This window comes from Mustela erminea, chromosome 1 (assembly GCF_009829155.1).
Source record: "Mustela erminea isolate mMusErm1 chromosome 1, mMusErm1.Pri, whole genome shotgun sequence".
Lineage (NCBI taxonomy): Eukaryota > Metazoa > Chordata > Mammalia > Carnivora > Mustelidae > Mustela > Mustela erminea.
In genome coordinates, this window is record NC_045614.1 from 41874443 (window position 1) to 41889986 (window position 15544).

The 15544-nt window shown below is 36.2% G+C and overlaps 1 protein-coding gene across 1 annotated transcript in view; it reads right to left on the reverse strand.

Annotated features, from left to right (window-relative positions):
- CNTN3 (contactin 3) overlaps positions 1-15544 on the reverse strand; it is a 336483-nt gene that overhangs the window by 219046 nt on the left and 101893 nt on the right. Inside the window, exon 3 of the mRNA XM_032325229.1 lies at positions 4925-5051. Coding sequence (XP_032181120.1) covers positions 4925-5051 — 127 coding nt within the window. The remainder of the gene's footprint in view (positions 1-4924; positions 5052-15544) is intronic.

Consider the following 15544-nt stretch of genomic DNA (forward strand, 5'->3'; position numbering starts at 1 on the left):
GGGGATGAGAACTCATCAGCTGGAGAAATCAGGATGCTAAAAGTTGTTGAGCATGAACATAAACGCAGAGAATCGGGCCCAGTAACCCAGCAGAAAGGATTGTATCTCTTTAAGAGCCAAGAGAATTAGAGGAACAAAAACCTCTTATTTGCCTTGAAGCAAGCAGTATAAAAGTGAAATAATAGTGACTTTAGATCTTACATGGCAACAATATATATGTAAGAGACAAACTGCATATAATAAAAATTATACTTAAAATATATATCAGATATTATTACACAGAATATAGAGTATATTATACACAGTCCATATGCTGTATTTTATATTGTACATGTAGAAAATATAGCATATACAAATGCAGTACATATATAGAGCCCCATATGTTAACTATATGTGATACCATGTACAGTGGTACATTATGTGTGTGTGTACATATGCGTGTGTGACTCTGTATGTATAGACAATAAATCACCTCAGACTTCACTTCCTTACATTTTACTCTTTCAATAAACATGAGCAGAAATTAGTTTTTTTTATTTTTTTATCTTATACTGAATGCATTTAGTAGACTTTTGGCAAATTCCATTATAGGGAATCATACCTAAAAGGGAGAAACTGGCAGGGGACATGATATTTTGCAATGATATTTAGTCCTTATAACTTGTATATCGATATTTTTTACACTGTACCTTATTAACACAGTTTACTCATCACATAGAGCTGGAAGAAAATAATGTTGGGACTATTTCCTTTTGAGGAGAAAAAAAACAGAAGAGCTATGGTTTTGAGGGTTAGTCTAGAGCAGTGCCATCCAAAAGAACTTTCTAGAAGCATAAGTGATCATTGGTTCCTTCTCGTACAGTAGCTATTGCCACATGTGCCTACTCAGCACTTGAAATAAGGCTGTGCAGAGGTTCCTGGGTGGCTCAGTTTGTTAAATGTCTGCCTTTGGCTCAGGTCATGGTCTTTGGGTCCTGGGATCAGAGCCCATGTCAGGGTCCTGGCTCATAAGGGAGTCAGCTTCTTCTTCTGCTCTTCCCCCAACTCGTGCTCCCTCTCTCAAATGAATAAATAAAATCTTAAAAAGGAAAAAAAAAGAAAAAGAAAAAAAAATAAAGAAAGAAGGCTGTCTTGACTTAAAAATGTATTTTTAATCTAACTGATCTAAATCTATAGGGTCAACTTCTGGCTACTAGCAACCATATTGGACAACATAGCTTTTCAATCTCAAGCTAGACTAAATGTGGAAAACATAAAGCCCACATAGGACGTAGTTCACTTGAAGCCTTATTTTCTTTGGCCTATATCATGATTAAAAAGAAAGGTGGAGTTAACGCTTGAAGGAGAGTTTCCGAAGAAAAAATACCTGAATTTTAAGATGTTATTTATCTATTTGACAGAGAGAGAGAGATCACAAGTAGGCAGAGAGGCAGACAGAGAGAGAGGGGGAAGCAGGCTCCCTGCCAAGCAGAGAGCCTGATGCAGGGCTGGATCCCACGACCTTGGGATCATGACCCCAGCCGAAGGCAGAGGCTTTAACCCACTGAGCCACCAAGGTGCCCCCAAAATACCTGAATTTTAAAAGATCTCTTGAAAAGCTTTTGTTACACTGGCCTGGGATTCCTGGATGGTAATAGTGGCCAGTGCTGAGAAGCAGTCATGATGAGTCAATAGGCTTCTAAGTGTTGGACAGTTTCCAGTTATTATTCAAAGTGTCTATACGTTCTTAAGGCACACCCACCTCTTTTAGCTCTGTTACTTGCCTGGTCCCCAGAGGCATTTGCATATGTGGTTCCTTTAAAGGCTGACTGACATCAGTACAAGCGATCATGGATGTTCCTATTTGGGGGTCTTTCATCTGAGCAAATGGTAAGCATTTATAACCCCATGAAAAGCCAGAGAAAGCCCCTCCCATTTAAAAATGTTATTAATACTCCCTCAGGGTAATCTCTTTCAGCGTCATCGGCAATTACAATGAGAATGAATACTAATTAACCTTTAAATATAGACTTTGGGGCTTAGGTGGGGAGATGCAAAGGAAAAAATAAAATTCTCAATTAAACCCTAACACAAGTAATTTCTCTGGAGAATTTCTGAACTTTTGGATTTCTAACATGGCCAATTAAGAGTTCTTTTTACCCAGTGGGATAACCAAGAAAAGATCTCTTATCAGACAAATCTGTCTCAGTCTACAAGACAGGCTGTGGGCTTACGAAGGATAGTCTTTTCTAAGACTATTAAACTTTTTTCTGAATCAAAGGAAACATGTTTGGATTGTCTTTCACTTATCATTTCACACGAACCACTGATTTTCTTCCATGGTATCTATTTATTTATCTAACTGCTTCTATTTAAAAATACTTATAAAAAACATCACATTTCTCTGATTTTCCGTAAAAAAGAAAATCCCCATTTTTATGTCTTCAGTGTTATTCCACACTTAAAACCATTTATCTGTAGTTTTTAAAGGATAGTAAAAAAATAAGAATAAGCAAGCATATTTTCTTCTGAAATACTTAAAGAATATTATAGAATGTAACAAGACTGACTATGAACATCAAAAGCTAGGAGAAAAAAACAGGCTATAATGGAAGGTATTGTCCAAATAGATAAGGTCATAATTACAACCTCCATTGTTCTATACTCTCATTTGCTCTATCAGTATAACCTCTTATACAGATAACATGAATAATGGAGTTATTATAGGAAAGCCTAATATTTTCACAACGTAAAACCACAATGTGGTTTTTCAAGGTCTTGACTTCTAGTGACTAAAAACCCTTAGTTGAACTGGAATTTTATATTGGTTACAAGTCTTAACTTTAGAAAATCTTTAGAGCTATAATGAAAGTGTCTGCTCTATTTGGCTACAAACCAAAGTACTTTAAAACAATACTTAGCATGTTAAATTTCTGCAATTATGAGGCATAAAAGGGATGATCAATTTAAGTCATATATCTCCTAGTCTCCGAATCAGATTTTGTTTAAACTGCAACATACAACATCTCAGGGCACATTATAAAACATACGAAGCTCTATGTAAATGGCAGGACCTCTTCACCCACATTTTATACATGTTGTCAGTATGCTTAAAAACACACTCTCTGGCATTACAATAAATACGCAATATATAAAGGAGTGATTGCAACAAAAGACTATTTCTGGATTTCTGAGCTCGAGATTTCTCGCTATTTGGTAAAATTTTACAAACATAATTAGACTCTTCCTTTAGAAATACACTCCTGCCTGACAAAATCTTATATCTAATGACGACGTTTCAGCTGAACACATTTATCATCAAAGTATTCATAAGATAAATGCTAGGAATACAACTTTACTGACAACAGAGAAACAGCCCACAGATGAGTCATTCATATGGACTCTATCATATTACAGTCATATCTAAAAGGAGAATCTGCTGTTTCAGGGAGAAACAAATGCATAAATTTGGAAAATGGTAGAATGTCCTATGAAATTGCTGGGGGGAAATGTTTCCAGGATAACATCTTATTACAGTTGATCTGTTCATCTTTCCCCCAAAGAGGAAAGTATTTTCAGATGTTGCTTCTGCTTATATCGGATTAATTGAACTATCTCATTATTACAGATTCTTGTTTTTTTTAAAATCCCCTGCTATACTTTTCTTATTTCTATAGGGTGAGGAGGAGGCGGAGAGAAAACTTTTTATCACCTCTGCCATTTCTGACCAGTAACCTGGAATCGTTGTTTGTTTTGGTGCAAGTATCCAGCAGGTGCTCAATAAGCACATCTTGAATATTGTTTAAAGAGACTGACCTTGGTTACTTCTAGATGCAAAAATACAAAGGTCTACCTTCTAACCCAAGGTTGACCCAATTTAACAAGGAATGTCGACTTCTATTACTTACATGGATTAAGAAAACAAAAGAAGTTCAATAAGATCTATATGACTACTCTAAACACTTAGAATTTTATTAATACAGACTGAAGTGTGCTTGTTCTGCAGGTTATAGAAAAGGTTTTGCCAAGAAACTAATACTGTAAACAGAGTTTTCAAGACAAACGCTCACAGTATTCAAAAGAGCATTTTATTTTCAAGGTGCCTCAAGCACTTTTTCGTAGCCACTTATATGAAAGCAGCATATGCTCTTTATAAATAATTCATTTCTTCATTAAATTGGGTCACCTAAGCACACCTAACAGTAAAAATTGTTAATCTTGTGTTCTTTAAAAAAGTAAATACGATCCCATCCAAATAAGCTATCACCGTCCCCCAAACGTTAATACTTTTATCTTAAGGTGATGGGAATTCAGATTTTTTTTTCTTCTCTCTTCCTTACACCTTTCTGTGATGTTTGAAGGTTTTCAGTGAACAAATATTCATATAATCTGAAAAACACATACTTTTACATAAAAAACCCTACTAAATCAAATATAATTTCTCTCCAGGAATAATTAAAATTACTTTAGTAAGAATGTTATTTTATTCTTCTATACTTAATGAATCTTCAAACACATAGTCAGTAAAATGGTAGAGGAAGAAGTCTAAACGCTAAAAAGTATTTTTTTTTTCAACTATGATTTCTAAATACCTTTGGAACATCTGGTTTTATCCCCACAATGGATATATATGATTCCAATGACTACATATAAACACGTTTATACATTAAATTGCACTATAAATGAGTAAATAGAACATTGTTTATTTAAGAGATTCTACCGTGTCTCCTTTAAATCAAGAACTCTTGTAAAATGAATAATCAATCAAATATAGACAGTAGGGATCCAAATGTTTACGTATGACATCTGCTGATCATGACATACAACTACAGTTTCATGTATTCTTTCTTAGTGATGCCATGAATATACTGAAACCAGAAAAAAAAAAAGTTACAACTGCCACATTGTTGTTTCATAATTTGGATTTGCAAACTTGTCACTGTACCTGTAATGAGGTGAGGGGTTGCCTCTTGCTTCACAATTTAAAGTTATTTTTTTATCCTCTGAACCCACAGGAAAAATGCTGTTGCTGGGCTCTCTGATAAACACTGGACCTTGCAAGAGCAGCTCACCTGTATGGGTGGGAGACATCCAAAATAAACAATCATAGTAAGTAAAAGGTACCGCAAAATCTGTATTCTAGAATCAATGAAGAAAAACAAGTAAAAAGTATCTGCTCTTTCAAAAAAAAAAAGAAAAAAGAAAAAGCAGATATTGCCTCCCTTGTCCACAGAACACACTCTGCAGGCAGTGGTTTGCTAATGAGCATCAGTGAAACTGCTGACAGCCTAGTAACATGTATGCAACAATGAAAACTAGTATTGAAAAACATTGCCACATTAATAAATTTCCTTTAAAGTATAAATAAGGCGATAGTAATTACTTTTTATAATATAAATTCTATCTAAATTTTCACTGGTGAATATTCTTTTACAGAAGGTCTTTCTGTCCTAAGGGTCTTCACCAAGACTAGCTGAATACCTCAGCATGATCTTTTTCATAAAATCTGCCATGCATGCGAATCTGAAGGTTGACAATATTCTTTTTCTGTTTTGACCTCAAAACACTCAGCACTTGGTGGTATTTCCACTTTATTACTAACCAAGTGAAGAGAAGGAGATAACCCTAAGGAAGTATCTTTGAAAGTATCTTTTAAAGAAAAAACTCAAATATTTTCTGAGAATTTCCACATATACACAAAAATAAAAATCTGTCTTTGTGCTATGAATTTAAAAAGGAATGAGGTAATGCAATCAACAAATGCTTATGCCACTTTAGTTGTACAATCATTGCCAGAGCATTTCTGAAAACAAACAAACTCACAGGGGAAAAAAAAAAGAAAAAAGAAAAGAAAATTCTTTACTCTCCTATCTTGGGAGCATTCAGTAAAATAGGAGGAACTCCTACTGAAGCAAAGAATGAATAAACAGACTAAGAAACAAAGAGAGCTCACAAGTAGTCAGACAAAAAAAAGAAGTTAGAAAAGCAACGAAAAAAGTCCAGAAACTATGAACTTATATTTTGGCAACTACAAGTAGTATTAACATTCCCAAGAAATGTTTACCATAATAACAAGAATAATAAAATAACATGATACTGAAACTAATCACTGACATGATGAAAACAGCAGTAGCTGGTGCCAGTGCATGAAACCTATGTGGCCATATCTGTTCTTTAATCTTCAGAGAGATCATTATTCCTAATGAATAGAAGAGAAGCATGGGGTCTAAAAGTAGCTAGGTGACAGGGGCAAGTTCACACAGCATTGCAGAAGGTACACACCCTAGAACATCTGAGTCCAGAACCCAGGCAGTGAACCCTCCTGTTATGTTCCAAAAAGCCTTGCCCTTCATCTAGTCTTTGCCCTCACCTTCTGGCAGGTAACCTATGCCATTTGTGATGGGAATGCCTTTGTTTGGGGTGGGGTCTGGCCACCTTGGATCTGAGGGTGGGACCAGCTACACCTCACAGTGTGGGATGGGGCCTGGCCATACCAGAAAGACCAATTTGTGATTGATGGTGGGAGATTTTTGTCATGAGGTGTGAGATGACTTGGGCAACTGAGCTCAACTACATAAGCCATCACGAGTCACTAATTATGTAATGAAGCCCTAGTAAAAACCCTGGACACTGAAGCTTGGTGAGTTTCCCTGGTTGGCCAGAGTCTTTCCTTACTAAGGCACATCAATGACAGGAGGTTTATTCATCCTGAGGATAACAAAAGCTTAGCTTTGGGGAACTGTCCAGATGCTATCCTATGGGTTTCTTTCTTTGGCTGATTTTAGCATGTATCCTTTCCCTATAATAAGCCATAATCATGATTACATTAGCTTTCAGTGACTCCTGTCTGACCCTCTAGCAAATTATCAAAGCCAGAACTTGCAGTTGGTATTAGAAATACCTTAGGGTAACTTAGATGACCTAGGGTAGTCTAGAGACTGTGCCCTCAAACTTCAAAGTCTAGCTGAATATGAATACCCTTTTCACTGCAACATCACCACAAATTTAATCCTTACTAATACCAGCCATACCTTAAGAAATCAGGCTGCTATCCTCCCTAGCCCCCAGTTTTTATTTACCTCTGAGGGGGAAACACCACTAGGAAAAAGTTCTCACCTTTTTTCATAAAAAGGGAGAACTTTCAGAAGAAATAGATTTTGAAATAGCTATTAATACCCATAATCAAAAAAATCCAATGTTGTCATTTTTCTGATTCTCCCACCCCTAAGTAAGTTTAATGCATTAAAAATTAACAAATAAATACAAAAATGGCAATTGATTTCATTAATTAAATTTACTGTCTTAGAAAGTTGAAAATAATTTTAATGCCTATTTGTAAATATTTACAAATATAGTGGATTTTCCATAGCATTTTTTTTTTTTCTGGTGTAATAGCTCTTGATTTACTTAGAGTGGTTAATCTATTTTGTTCACTTATGAGATGGTATAGCATCCTTGTTCCAACAAACTTATATACGGGGAGCTGAAAAACAATATTAGAGTAATATCATGGCACAGATTTGAAAATCCCAGGTAAGCTGGGGAGAGAAACTGACAGAAGGAAAATCAGGTCAAGATAAGAAGGGGGTGATTTCAATGAAAAAGAGAAAAAAAAGGTGTATTTTTTTAAAAATTTCCTACAAGTGACTACAATGAAAATTCAAATGTCCATTCCATCATCTTCTAACGCAAGTCATATCCCAAATGATACTCTAATTCTTCTCTAGAGACCATTATTAATTTTAAATGAAGGTGTTAGATAACCATAAACCTTTTTATTCTGACACCCTTTTGAGAGAATGACAATCACAGGTAATTTGCTAACATTTATGTGCCAGGCACTGAACTGAGGAAATTACAAACTTTGCTTTCCTTATTCCCAGGCTATGTTTGACCCCACCCTCTACCTTATGAGGCCCAGCGCCTTTCTTGTCTATGCCTCGCAGGCCATGCTGACTGTTGCCACACATGGGCTCAGCCTCCACCACCCTTCTTATTCTTGTGCTCGGATTTCCTTTTGTCATTCAGAAGTCAGCATAAATGTCATCCGCTCAGCTTACATGTCCCTCCACCCACCCCTCATTTCCACCTTGCACAGAGGTCCCAAAGCACATCTCGCTGTATCTCACTCTATGTAGACATTATACATGTTCACATATGCTCTTGTTATTTGCATCTAATTCATTGTTGTATCCCCAACTCCTAGAATATGGCAGGTATTCTGTATTTATGTATTGAATGAATAAGATGAATGAAGGAATTCTCACAATAACTCTATATAAAGTTGATATGTTTTTACAGCTAGTGATTGATAAAACTAAGAGTTTAATTCAGAGCTTGTGTTTTCATCTTATAGTTATTTGGCCTCCCCAGCAGAAACTGAGGCACAGAGCAGTTAAATAACCCAACCTGGCAACACAGGTTTGGTTTTTTGTTTTTGTTTTTGGTGGGAGACCTGGTAGCAGACCCTAATACCCCTATTCTTGGTGTGTTTCCCTTTCCAGTAAACCACACAGTTCTAAATATGGTCAAAGGCAAAATTAACCATCAGCTTGCTATTTCAACTTCAGTATTTCCGGATAACACTGGAGTTCCCAGCCTGTGAGGCACATACACACCATTTCTGAAATTTAAAGCTCCTAAAGGCTTTTTAAACCATCAGCAGCCATTCAAAAGCCTCCTAAAATGGAAGTACAAATTAATAATCATATCTGACAGGTCAGTCCATGCTTCATACTCTGAAAAGAGACAGACTACTCACTCTTGCTTCACCAGAGGGAAATAGAGATGCTGGGGTATAAGGCTGTCATCTCTTGCTAGCAACATAAACTTGAAAGGAAGAGATTCTGAAGTTTCATTTTCTTCAAAATGAATTTTGATCCTCAAAAGGACAGAACCTTAAAGATTCACATGGATATTCATAACCAGCGAAAAGCTGCTTGGCTGAGAACAGAAGGGGGCCTCCTGGCTAACGAAATGGATTCAGTGTAACATTTAGATTGATGCTAAACTTTACTTTCTGTGACAGGGGCATTTTTTTGATATGCTAGCCTGGCTCCAAAGCTCCATTTTACGTTTACAGCCTAAAATAAAGGGCATATAACATTTCCGAACAGGACTAATACGTCCAAAAGTCCAATCCTGAGGTGTTATTTTTTCCCCCAAACGCCCATGGGCTACTCAGAATAACTACCTTTGAATGTAAGTACAAGCTTTATGAGCTCCTAAGGTAATGTCACCTAAAAGATCAAACTGTGGCCAATCAATTCTAATAGTCATACTCCATACGATTTTTATGAAGGCTGACAAGGAGAAACAGACAAAGCATTCCAGGAATTTGGATTACTTTTACTAAAAGAAATAAAATTCCTAAAAGACCATGATGGTATCTCTGACATTGCTATGGAAAAAGGAGAGCATATCCTATTTTCCTTCACTTATTTACATCACATCTACAGGATGCAAAACTGAAGGATATTTTGAAATGAAGAGGGTAAATCCAAAAAGGGAGCTAGGGTGAGATAGTCAATGTATTTATAAGGCATCCAAACCAAACAGAAGGGAGCACAAGACTGGGTCAGAGAAAATAAAAGTAGTATGTCACCAATGAGATGAGATCTGTATTCTAGGCCCTACAATTCTACAGATAAACAAACAAACAAACAAATATGGAAACATTTTCTAGCAGCGGGGCATCTTTTTTTTTTTCAACAGTAGCTTAAAGCTACAAAATCCCAAACAAATAGAAGTGACAAAAATAAAATTCCATTTATATTCTCCCGAAGTCAAGGGAGGATAAAGAATTCAATCTTAATTCATTTCTTTAACAAATATTTGAAGGCCAAACACAGTATATGAAAAACTAGTTGTAGCAGGCATTGGTGGTTCATAACTCAACCTCTCTTTACTACTCTTTTTCATTGTCTTCAAAATTTCCCTCTCATTAAAGATACAGAAAGCAAAAGATAAACTACCTTCCTAGAACACTCTGTAGTTCTTGACTGTGAAGCAAGGTGGACAAGGAGGATTGGATTAGGAGACCAGTAGCAACAAAAGAGGGGTGGATTAGTTTGTGAGGTCCACCATGACACACCACCACAAACTGAGTTGTTTGTGGAATTTACTGTCTCACAGTTCTGCAAACTTGGAGTCTCAAATCAAGGTGTGGACAGGACTGGTTTTTTCAGGGGGTGATAAGGGAAGAATCTACTCCAAGCCTGTCAACTGGGCTTGTAGATATACGACTTCTCCCTGTGTCTCATCAGGTCATCTTCCCTCTGTGCATGTCTCTGGGTCCAAATTTTCCTTTTACAAGGATACCAGTCATAATAGATTAGGGCCCACGGTAATGACTTCATCTTAACTAATCCCATCTGGCATGACCCTATGTCCACAAAAAGTCATGTTCTGTGGACCTGGAGATTAAGACTTCAACACCCAAGTTTTGAGGGGGACTTAATTTCACCTATCCCAAGAGGTAAGAGAAAACCTGCTAAAAGATTTTAGGAAAGAGTCTCTATATTGATTTTGAAGAAAAAATCAAAACAAAACAAAAAAACATGAAGGAAATGCTGAATTTGCTTCATTTCCTTTCTGATATGGAAATTATCGTGTGAGGAAGGAGGTCATGCTGGGAACCCCTATGGCCATGAAGACACCATGAGGGAGAATAAATATATATATCACAGAAAAGCAAACCCTGAGCCCTCACATCTTTGAGTTCCTAAACCAACATGAACCAAATAAGCCCAAACATCACATTAGAAAAATAAACCTCTAATGGGTTTCTGTCATGTGCAGCTGAATGTACTATAACTAACATGCTAGAAAAAAAGGGAAAAGGCAATACAGTATACTTAAGATGAACAAGAAAAAGAAAATGCTTACCAGGAATAACTAATTTATCCATTTCCCACATCTGGAAATGTTATCAAGCAATTATGTTATAAGAAAAAGTGCTGGAGAATGGCAGACACCTGGAGTATGAGAGCATAATAGAGACCAATAGAAAGCAATAAAAATTATTTAATTTGCTAAATTAATGGTTTTACTACCTGATTTGCTCAATCTGTGTTTCACGTTTTGTCCATAAACAGAAATAAAGAAACTGCATGGGAAGCAATGTGCAATAATTAGACAATTAAAAACTGAAAAGGACTATTTAAGCTTTACAGGTGCTGGAAATGAATGTTCAATAAAAAAAAAATCCTCCTGTGACTGGAAGAACCTTTCCAAGTCATGACAAATTTTTAGCAAAAAAATTGCATTTTTCTTTCATTGCAGCCTGTCTTTAAAACACACACACACACACACACAGATGACCACACCCATAAACATATACGCACATTATAGTTGTGTTCAGAGTTAAAATATCTGGATTTTAGCACTTCCCTTTAGTGAACTAATCATATATTTTGATGAAAGTTATCTATTTCACTGGATTAATATTCACTTTGTACAATATTTGAGTAAAAGAGAACGTGGGAGAATTTTGAGGGTGCTCAATATTTAATTTTGATACTTTTAGCCAATGGCTGCATTTCTGATTTGTAAACTGTCCTTTACAAATGAATGAAACAGTTAACCACTTCATTGTTATACTGCAGAAAATAATGTATGTGGGGGAAAAAGGCTTAGCAGAAGGGTTGAAGTCTTTGCAGATGAAAATGTTTTCATAATGCTTTCTGGCTTTCTTTATTCAAATTCATGTTTTGTCTCCATGAATGTGAGTTCTAGTGCTTTTGAACTTCCTTGACATCCTTCCATAATCCCCAGCCCAGAGTTATACCTTCCTTGCTAGATAGTTTAATAGCAAGTCCACATGACCCCCCAAAAAAAAAAAAAGTTACAATGCTACGGTTAGATGCAGTGCGTCATGTGTGCACAATATAGCCAGGAGTGTACAATCTGTGGCTCATGTGCCTAAAAAAAATCCACTTACATCCCCACTTTCTATTATACCACCTTTCACTGAACATCTCTGATATATGCAAATTCACAAGGTTCTCACCAATCATACTGAATTGAAGACTTCATTAATTAACTCTTTTAAAAACATTTCTTAGACATCCTCCCCTCAAAGGTTTTAATAGATTATTATGTATGTGGTTTCTATTGTTTGCCAAAGAGATTGGGTCAAAGCTCTTTGGGGCCCAGGCATGATTCCCTTCATGTATTTTAGAAAGGATGTTTCATAATGAACTCCACTTCAAGGCTATTGTTTCTATGAAAAAATAACTATACAATAGAGAATTTCTATTATAAATCAGTTGTAATGGAGAAGCTATTAAGAAGTAATACCAGCTGGTGATTGCATTCTGTAGTATTTTTGCAGTGTAATCTCATAAAGTAGAAAACAGCATAATTGTTTCTTGCCTACACCTCAGTAAGCAGAAGCCAGCACAGTGTTTGTAAATGTCTGTGTATATAAAATACCATCTAGCTCCCTCTTCCCAGCAAGGATCCTGCTTTCTTCTTTCTAAACAACTAAGGGTATGAAGCTGGGCTGTGCGGGAGGTGCAGAGACCCACAGAAGCAGGACAGAGGACAGCCATTGCCAAAACCGGTGTCTGGAACTATGGGATGGGGGTTGGAGGGTCTCAGAACTGCCTGAACTTGAATTACTAAATAATTTCTCAAATTTGCTCTCATCATTTTTCATTTAACCACAACTAAAATTTATTTTTCATCATGATTTATTGTAGACACAGCAGGTGTGTGTAAACACACATACAAGTGACAAAAAAGAGTCTCTTGAAATAATACTTATGTTTGTTGCATTCTGGGTCATAGCATCTTTTCTATTCTATTCCACCCAATCTCCTTTAACCTATTCTTTTTTTTTTTTTAATGCCAGACATAAGTACACATTAGTATTATTACCCGCCAATGAGTTTCCATCCTCAATTTGATAAACCCTGGTCTAGAACCATGCCTGTCCTGCCCTCAGTGTCCTAGATTATTATTTTTTATTGTATTTGTGATGACTGTAAGGTATTTCTTTAACTTCCTTCATTTAGGAATTAAACCAACTTAGGCAGTGAAGGTAAAGAACTGTCTGCTTTGGAAATGGAAAGAGTATTTATGGTCCTAACATGTAGAAATGACAAGAGTGTCTTCCCCAAACCTGCTAAATGGCTACGTTCTCTGTAGGCTCGGAGAGGGGAGCAAATGCTATGGTGCATTGCTGGTAACCTTGGCAAATAAAAACACAGATTTTATTCCCCACCCCCCAAAAAAATTGTTTCTTAGTTCTATATATGGGACAAAATCCCTCATAATACTTATTAAACAAATGCAAAGTCCCAAACATCAACATATGAAGATAAAACAGACACTTATGCTTACCAGGCCCTGTACTAGACATTTTGCATCCACTAAGCCACCTAATTCTAAGTGAATATTAAACACTCTGAATAAAAGATGATACTCATGTTAATGTTATTGCTTTCCTCAATATTGACACAACAGAAGTAAAGATCCTCAGGGTTGCAGAAGATGAGTTAAACTGAATACTCTATACACATTTTTGGTGCCGCTACTCTTGAGAATCATTTAGTGATAAGTATGAGAAGGTCCCCACATGTAGGAAGTCTAAGGAAAATCAGCTCTCAATTCTTTCATTCATTTTTACTCAGTATCACCACTTAGCAATCTTCCTCCATTCAGAATTCTTAGAACAATTCTTGTGTACTCTGCTCACATATCCCTATCATACTATATAGTGGCTTTACTTGTTTTTCACTTATATTTTTGTTATTTCTAGTCGTTGAACTTTGGAAAATAGTGAATATATTAAACACACACTTCTACCTCCTAATCAGGCCAATCATAATGTATATATTAGAAAACTTGGTACATTAATGTTAGAATCAAAATATGTGTTTGTGCTTCTTTGCAAATGGTTTTAGTTTACAGAATGTTAATGCTGATCAAAAAAAAAAAAGAGGGGCACCTGGGTGGCTCAGTGGGTTAAAGCCTTTGCCTTCAGCTCTGGGACTGAGCCCCACATGGCTTTCTGCTCAGCAGGGAGCATGCCTTCCTCCCTGCATACCTGTGATCTCTCTCTGTCAAATGAATAAAATATTTTTTAAAAATATAAAGAAAAAAAAAAAGAATTTGGCCATTCTCAAGATAACCCTAGGCAAATACCCCATCTCCAACTGGAATATCCATGTCCAACTGCAAAATAATTCATCATAGAAAAATATGGACTTATAGAAGCTAAAATAAGTGACTGCATCAATGAATCTCAAAAAAAAAAAAAAAAAAAAAACGCCCACTGTGTTCTCACAGGTGTCTACCATCATTAGGTAGCTATTTTTGTTTAAGAAATTTACAGGATGTTGGTCACCTATAATTCTTCCACTCTCTCCTGAATACTGAAAATACAAGTACACAGGTGCAACTTCACTAAAGCCTTAGATAAACAGCACTTTTAAAAGCAACAGCACTCTACCAGTCATTTCTTGTGTAAGTTCTGAATGCTGAAACAAAGCCCCATTTCTGGATTTTAATGACTCATTTGAATATAACAGTTGCTTTCGCCACTAAAATTTAAAAAAAAAAAAAAGTTGAGCTATTGGTGGGCTGTTTTATTACTCAGATTTCTAAAGAAGTTGCTTCAAGTTACTTTTAAGAGGGGTCAGCATTTGCACAGATTTAACTGTTCCCTGAAATGGATCTCTTTGCAAAATATCCCCAAATCCATGATAAATTGTTAATGTGAACCATGAATTTAGTTAACACATAACCAACATGCAATTCTTATTTTAGTCTAAATCTTCTAAGGTCAGGATGTAATAATAGCTGCCAGCACACTCTATATTTCTGTATCTTCATCTCAGAACTGGAGCTTTCCTTAGGGAAACATGCTTGCTTTTCAGAGAGGGTCTGAGTTAACTTGTCTCTCCAGGAATTTTTACATGCGAGATTCTTTAATTTTATGAAATGTATATGAGGCAACTCATTACATATACTTCAGAATTCTTGTTTGCAGAACTGTATGCCAGTGGCTACTGGGCCAAATCTATCCTGCAGAATGATTAAACTTGGGTCATAAAATGTTCAGGGGGGGGGGGACCTTCCTTTAAATTAAATGGTCCCATTTAAAAATCCAAAAGTATTAGGTATAAAGTCAAATTTAACCTTCAGTTTTGAAAAAAATCAATGATCTAATAATACCAGGCCTCCTTTCTCCCATGGCAATCCTAAACTCAGCACTGCCATACAGACTGAGCTACACACTCAGTCTTCCCAGAAGGCAGCCCCAGAGGGAGTGAGACTTCTTGGGTTTTTAGCAAGACATTCATCCACATTTACGTGAAAATAACTTTGTTTACCAACCGAATTATCTTGAATTGATTTACACCATCCTTCTTCCTGGAATGCTTTCCCTCCTATTATTCAAGGCACAAAATCTTTTGGTAGACCAGCCAAAAATTAATCCCACTTTATCAGAAATGCAATTTAGTGCAATGGATTATAACTCTCCCAATGCATCTGTATTTTAGTCATTTGTGTGGAGGTTGTCTTTTTTTTTTTTCCTGAAGCTATGTCCTTTTTA